We start from the raw sequence: 7,184 nt of genomic DNA on the forward strand, positions 1-7,184 counted from the left end.
GGGAGGGTGCACGGGAGGCAGGGATGCACGGGGTGCAGGAGGGTGCCTGGGGGGACGCACAGGGGGGCGAGAGGTGCATGGGGGATGCATGGCCTGGGGGAGGGTCCAGGGGGTGGGGGGGAAGGGTGCACAGTGGGCAGGGATGTGTACGGGGTTGGGGAGGGTATGCGGCAGGGTGCACAGGGTGGGATATGGTGCCCAGAAGAGTGCGCAAGGGGTGCAGGGCCAGAGGACCCTGCTGGGACAGGGAGGGGGGGCACACAGGGGCCCGCAGGAGGTGGGAGCATGTGTGCAAGGGCTGGGAGGGGAGAGCCTGGGCGTAGGGGCTGTGCAGGGAGCTGGGGGAGCTCTGCCCATCCTGCTGAGGGGCCAGGGTCTCCCCACAGCTCCTCTCCGAGCATCAGGCCGAGGGGGGCTCTGGGCACTGGCCGGGGCCTGCGTTCTGGGGACTGGGCTCTGGCTGCGGTGTGCACGCGTGTCTGTGCACTGTGCGTGTGGGTGTCTGTGCGACGCTGTATCGGGTGCTCGTCGTGTGCACACAAGGGCTGTGATACAGCGTGTCCTGAGTGCCCTGGGCTGAGGGAGGCCACAGCAGAGGTGGGCCCGTGGCACTGGCTGCCTCCGGCGGGCCCATCCTGCGTGCTGGGGGGCCTGGCTGGCTGACAACGTGGGGCACAGGGCTGAGCCAGCGTTTGCAGTCCCAGGTGTGCAGAGATGGGACAGGGGCCCTGAGCCCTGACCCCAGGGCTGTCTGCATCCTGGTGTCGCCATGCCCTCCATGCTCAGTCCCAGTGCATGAGTATAACTGAAGTCCCCCAGCCCCAACTTGTCCCCCGCCACCTCCCTCAGCCCCTGCCCAGCCCTGGGGTCCGGCCGGGCCTCACGCCTGGGGGATCTCTGCCGGGGGCCGAGCAGCCCTGAATATGGTCAGCGGCGCGGTGCCCAGGCGACACGGGGCAGCCGGGCTGGGCCCAGCAGGCTGGGCTGGGTGTGGAGGGGTGGCCAGGGCAGCAGGGCAGTGTAGCGGGCAGGGCGCAGGCTGGGCTAGGCCAGGCGAGGTGGGGGCAGGTGGGGAGGCAAGGGCATCCTGGCTGCGGTGCTCAGGCTGGGCTGGGCCAGGGTAGGTGGCAAGGGTGTCCTGGCCGCAGTGCTCAGGCTGGGCCAGGCTGGGGTAGGTGGTGAGGGCGGTCTGGTTGTGGTGCTCAGGCTGGGCTGGGCTGGGCTGGGGCAGGTGGTGAAGGTGTCCTGCCTGCGGTGCTCAGGCTGGGCAGGGGTAGGTGGCGAGGGCGGTCTGGCTGTGGTGCTCAGGCCGGGCAGGGGTAGGGGGCGAGGGCGGTCTGGCTGTGGTGCTCAGGCCGGGCAGGGGTAGGGGGCGAGGGCGGTCTGGCTGTGGTGCTCAGGCCGGGCAGGGGTAGGGGGCGAGGGCGGTCTGGCTGTGGTGCTCAGGCCGGGCAGGGGTAGGGGGCGAGGGCGGTCTGGCTGTGGTGCTCAGGCCGGGCAGGGGTAGGGGGCGAGGGCGGTCTGGCTGTGGTGCTCAGGCCGGGCAGGGGTAGGGGGCGAGGGCGGTCTGGCTGTGGTGCTCAGGCCGGGCAGGGGTAGGGGGCGAGGGCGGTCTGGCTGTGGTGCTCAGGCCGGGCAGGGGTAGGGGGCGAGGGCGGTCTGGCTGTGGTGCTCAGGCCGGGCAGGGGTAGGTGGCGTGGGCGGTCTGGCTGCGGTGCTCAGGCCAGGCAGGGGTAGGTGGCGAGGGCAGTTTGACTGTGGTGCCCAGGCCGGGCATGGGTAGGTGGCAAGGGCGGTTTGACTGTGGTGCTCAGGCCGGGCAGGGGTAGGTGGCGTGGGCGGTCTGGCTGCGGTGCTCAGGCCAGGCTGGGCAGGGGTAGGTGGCACGGGTGTCCTGGCTGCGGTGCTCAGGCCAGGCAGGGGTAGGTGGCGAGGGCGGTTTGGCTGCAGTGCTCAGGCCGGGCAGGGGTAGGTGGCACGGGTGTCCTGGTTGCAGTGCTCAGGCCGGACAGGGGTAGGTGGCGAGGGTGTCCTGGTTGCAGAGTGCTCAGGCCGGACAGGGGTAGGTGGAGGGGGTGTCCTGGCTGTTGCTCAGGCCGGACAGGGGTAGGTGGCACGGGTGTCCTGGTTGCAGTGCTCAGGCCGGACAGGGGTAGGTGGCGAGGGTGTCCTGGTTGCAGTGCTCAGGCCGGGCAGGGGTGGGTGGCGAGGGTGTCCTGGCTGCGGTGCTCAGGCGGGGCCAGGTGGCGAGGGCGCTTTGGCTGCGGTGCTCAGGCCGGGCCGGGCAGGGGTGGGTGGCGAGGGTGTCCTGGCTGAGGTGCTCAGGCTGGGCCGGGCCGCGTGCGCCAGCCCCTCTTGCTCAGTGCTGCTAATTAAAAGCAGCTGTTGGGACTTGGTGACTCTGCATCCTCTGAGGTCACTGCTGCCTTCCTGCTGCCAGGCCCTCGAGACCGCGGGGACTCGGACTGCCGGAGCTGCGAGCTCTTGGGCTTCAGGGGACCCCACAGCCAGACCTGGGGTGGGCTGCCCAGTTTTGTGCCCCGCCCCCGGGCAGCTGGGACAGGACCTGGGCTTGTGCATCCACTCAAAACGCCCAGAGCTCCCCCTCCCACTGCCCCTTACACCCCGAGTTGCCTGGGCAGGACAGCCCCTCGCCCCCCCAGCCCGCTCTACCCTGCAGCTCCCCCCGCTCCCCTGGGTGCAGCCCTTCCCCACCCACTGCCCCCCTAGCTCACGGGGTTTGCTCCCTGTGTGCAAACCCTGCCTGGTCTCCAGTCCTGTTTTCCTCCTGCACCCGGTCCTTGCCGTAGCCCTGAGCCTGCGGTCTCCCCTCCCCACTGCCCTTAGCATGACCCAGGAGCAGATGGTTCTGGGGTCACGTGAGTCTCGCTGCAGCCTGCCCCCCCTCAGCCTGACATCCCCAGTGCCCATGACCTGCCAAGGCCATTGATGCCATGCCAGGAGAGAAGTCGCACCCTTTGGCCTTTGCCTGGAGGTGCCCAGGGTCCAGGGCACCACTGGTGAGCCCAGGGCCCTGCCTGCTCCTGCTCCTGCTCCTGCTCCCTCTCGTGAAGCAGGCACAGCATCCTCCCACGATCGCTCTGCCGGCAGCTGCCAGGGGAGATGCTCGCACAGGGCCTGGGGGAGCCCAGGGCACCCTGAGACCATGCCCCTGTCCGTGCCGCGCCGCAGGGCGGACGGGTGTCTCCAGCTGGTGGGGAAGCTCTTGCCGTCCCGCGTCTGACATGAGCTGCTCCGGAGCGCGGTTGTGGGACCAGCAGCAAGGGCTTTCAAGGGAGGCCAAGTATGAGCTCATGCTGCCGCCATCCCTGCAGACCACGAAGCCCCGTGCATTACTGGGGGCTGAGAGCGGTGCTGGGCTGGGGCTGGTGCGCCGGGAGGGGCTGCCTGGCTGTCCCGCACCCTGGTGCTCGGGATCGGGGAGCAGAGCTGGGCCAGGCCAGGCCGGGCTGAGAGGCAGCGCGGGGTCCAGCCAGGGCACGTCCAGCCTGGACCGTGCTGCTGCAGGCGGCCGCAGCCGCCCCTCCTGTCCCTCCCCGCCGCTGCAGTGGGACGGAGCTACGGCAGAGGGAGTGCGGGGAAAGGAGCGCGGAGCCGGAGAAGGAGACAAAGGAGGAGAGCCACAGCCAGGGTGTGGGGCTCGGGAAGGGAGCTCAGAGCTGTCGGGCTGGGGCCGCTGTGTCCTGCTAGCAGGACGGGGGCTCGCCGGGGCGCTCCCAGCCAGGGCAGAGCCGTGCCGAGCTGAGGCTGCCCCTTTATGCTCAGGACTATCCCGCTTGCACCACCTTGGGCCCAGCTTCTGGCACTGAAACCCTCTGGGTCCCATGCGAGCACCCCAAGGGCTCCTGGCTGGGGCAGTCTCTTGGTGTCTCGGGCTGCCCCGCTGACGGGCACATGAGAGCCACAGTGCCAGGGTAGAAATGGCACTGCTCCTGCCCCTGTCCCGAGGGCACAGTCCTCAGCGCCCCTGGGCTGGTGCATCTGCCCCCAGGTGCAGGGTCAGGGAGACCTGGAGAGCAGCGGAGGCCTGGCCCCCTGGCACTGGCAGAGCTGGGGAGGGGGCACCGGCTCAGGCAGCCTCCATCCTCTGAGCCATCCTGGAGCAGCCCAGGGGTGCCAGGGCCGCATGGGGCATGAACTGTGACGGCTGCACCCCTGTCCCTGGGGCCAGCCTGTGCCCCTGCTCGCTCCATGGGGCCTTGACCTGCTGTGCAGCCTCTCACCTTGGCCCCTTACCTCCACTCTGCTCGGCCACATCCTTCCCTGCATCCTCCTGGCCTGGTCAGCCTGCCGGGGTGGCGGGGAGGAGATCTGGGGCAAGGGGTGGTGGGCTTCTGGGAGGGCTCCCCTCCCCCTGGCTCCTTGCCGCTGCCCTGCTGACTGGCCTCCCCTGCTCTGCATTCCTTGCAGGATTAAGGAGCGCACTGCGGAGGAGACTGAGCCACCCTTGCTGCCATCCCCGAGCCTCGACGAGTTCCTGACAATGGGGCGGCTGGAGAGGACGGCCCTGCTGCTGCTGCTGCTGGGGAGCCTGCGAGTGGGGCAGGCCTCCACGGTGCTGGGCACCCTGGATCTCCAAATCGACGAGGAACAGCCGGCAGGCACTATCATTGGGGACATCAGCGCTGGGCTGCCCCCCGGCACCACTGCCTACATGTACTTCATCTCGGCTCAGGAGGGTAGCGGCGTTGCCACCGACCTGGAGATCAACGAGAACACGGGCATCATCAAGACAGCCCGCGTATTGGACCGGGAGAGCCGGGACCGTTACAGCTTCATTGCCGTCACCCCTGAGGGCGTCACGGTGGAGGTGAACATCCAGGTGAACGACATCAACGACCACGCGCCGGCCTTCCCGCGGCGCCGCGGCGCCCTCCTGATCCCTGAGCACACGCCTGCCGGCAGCCGCTTCCCCCTGGACCCCGCCTTCGACTCCGACAGCGGCCAGCTGAACACCCAGGGCTACGCCATCAAGGGGGGCAACGTGGGGCAGGCCTTTCGGCTGGAGACGCGTCGTGGCCCCAACGGGGTCCTGCAGCCAGAGCTGGTGGTGAGCGGGGTGCTGGACCGGGAGAACCGCTCGTCCTATGCCCTGGTGCTGGAGGCCTACGATGGTGGCTCCCCTCCCCGGAGCACCCAGATGACCCTGCAGGTATCCGTGCAGGACGTCAATGACAACGCTCCCGCCTTCAACCAGAGCCGCTACCACACCCTCATCTCCGAGAACCTGAAGCCTGGCAGCAGCATCCTGCAGGTCTTCGCCTCCGATGCAGATGAGGGCGATAATGGGGCTGTGGTGTACGAGATCAACCGGCGCCAAAGCGACCCCGACCAGTACTTCACCATCGACGCCCGCACCGGCGTCATCCGGCTCAACAAGGGGCTGGACTACGAGCTGCGCAAGGTGCACGAGCTGGTGGTGCAGGCTCGGGACCGGGCCGTGCACCCCGAGGTCACCACAGCCTTTGTCACCATCCACGTGCGCGACTACAATGACAACCAGCCCACCATGACCATCATCTTCCTAAGCGAGGACGGCTCGCCCCGCATCTCCGAGGGGGCGCAGCCTGGCCAGTACGTGGCCCGCATCTCCGTCTCGGACCCTGACTACGGCGAGTATGCCAACGTCAACGTCTCCCTGGAGGGCGGTGACGGCAAGTTCGCGCTCACCACCAAGGACAACATCATCTACCTGATCTGCGTGGACCAACTGCTGGACCGGGAGGAGCGGGACTCCTACGACCTGCGCGTGACGGCCACCGACTCGGGGACACCACCTCTGCGGGCAGAGTCTGCCTTCGTACTGCAGGTGACGGACGTCAACGACAACCCGCCCGTCTTCGACCAGCAGGAGTACCGGCAGAGCATCCCCGAGGTGGTGTACCCGGGCAGCTTTGTCCTGCAGGTGACTGCCCGGGACAAGGACCAGGGCCCGAACGGGGAGGTGCGCTACAGCATCCTGCAGGGCCCTGATGCCCATGCCAGCTGGTTCGCCATTGACCCCGCCACGGGCATCATCACCACTGCTGCCCCCCTGGATTACGAGATGGACCCCCAACCCCAGCTGACAGTGCTGGCCACAGACGGTGGGACGCCCGCACTTTCCTCCACGGCTGTGGTGTTTGTGGTGTTGCAGGATGTCAACGACAACGAGCCCGTATTCAAGAGCAACTTTTACAACGTGTCACTGAAGGAGAACACACCTGCTGGGACCTGCTTCCTACAGGTGGGGGCTGATGGCAGGGCAAGCTCCGGAGGTCAAGGCCAGGGGCAGGGGCAGGGGAAAGGGTGGGGAGTGGGGTGCAGAGTGGGTGGGGCAGCAAGGCAGGAGGTGGCACCAGGCGTCAGTGTGGGAGGAGGAAGGGGTCAGAGCTGAGAGGGCTCTGGGGCAGGGCCTGGGGGGCAGAGCGGTGTAAACGGTCTTGAGAGCAGCGGGCATCTCTTAGCAGCTTCACTGCCACTTCCCAGGTTTGGACTGTGTGGAGCAGGAATAGGTGGGCAAATGGTGCACGTGCTTGGACAGACCCAGCCGGGATTGATTGGGCCCTGTTGTGCCAGGTGCTGTGCAGACCCCAGCCGGGATTGTGCCCTGCACGCTGGCGCTGCAAACCTGCATGATAAGCCCTGCCAGGCTGGGATTCCCCAGGCAGCGGGGGAGTTTCAGCTGAATCCAGCACCTGGCTGCCCTGCGCCCCTCGCGCCTCCCCAGGGACAGGCTGGCAGTGCCGGGCAGGGAGGAGGCTGTGCTCCCAGCGCTGCCTCGGCCGCCCTCCCGGCAATGCGGAGGGGGCATCTGTGGAACATGAGCATCTGCAAATGCCTTTGCTGGTCCTGGTGGTGAGAGGGCAGCTCCGGGCAGCAGTCAGCACCTTTCCTTCATCTGAAGCACTGCTGGCCACTGCTGAGCTGGAAGGACCCCAGTGTCCTGACCCCCAGTCCCTGACTGTCACCACCACGCAGGACACCCTTGTACCTATGCCTGTGCTCGTAGCTAGGGCAGCATACCCGGCCACTGCCCTCAGGGATGTGTGACCACGCCGGGCATGTGGGCAGCCCATGCAGGGGTGTGTGACTGTGCTGGGCATGTGGGCAGCTTGCACTGGGGAGTGGGGTGTGACTGTGGTGGGCACGTGGGCGGTCTGTGCTTGGGGGGGGGGGGGGGG

General features: G+C 68.1%; 1 protein-coding gene across 1 annotated transcript in view; it reads left to right on the forward strand.

Moving 5' to 3' along the window:
* Window positions 1–3,375: 3,375 nt before the first annotated feature.
* Window positions 3,376–7,184, forward strand: part of DCHS1 (dachsous cadherin-related 1) — a 31,338-nt gene continuing 27,529 nt past the window's right edge. The window contains 2 exon segments of the mRNA XM_025193726.1: window positions 3,376–3,652; window positions 4,432–6,247. Of these exon segments, the coding sequence (XP_025049511.1) occupies window positions 4,505–6,247 (1,743 nt within the window). The 5' untranslated portion in view covers window positions 3,376–3,652; window positions 4,432–4,504.

This window comes from Alligator sinensis, unplaced genomic scaffold (assembly GCF_000455745.1).
Source record: "Alligator sinensis unplaced genomic scaffold, ASM45574v1 scaffold948_1, whole genome shotgun sequence".
Taxonomy (NCBI): Eukaryota; Metazoa; Chordata; order Crocodylia; family Alligatoridae; genus Alligator; species Alligator sinensis.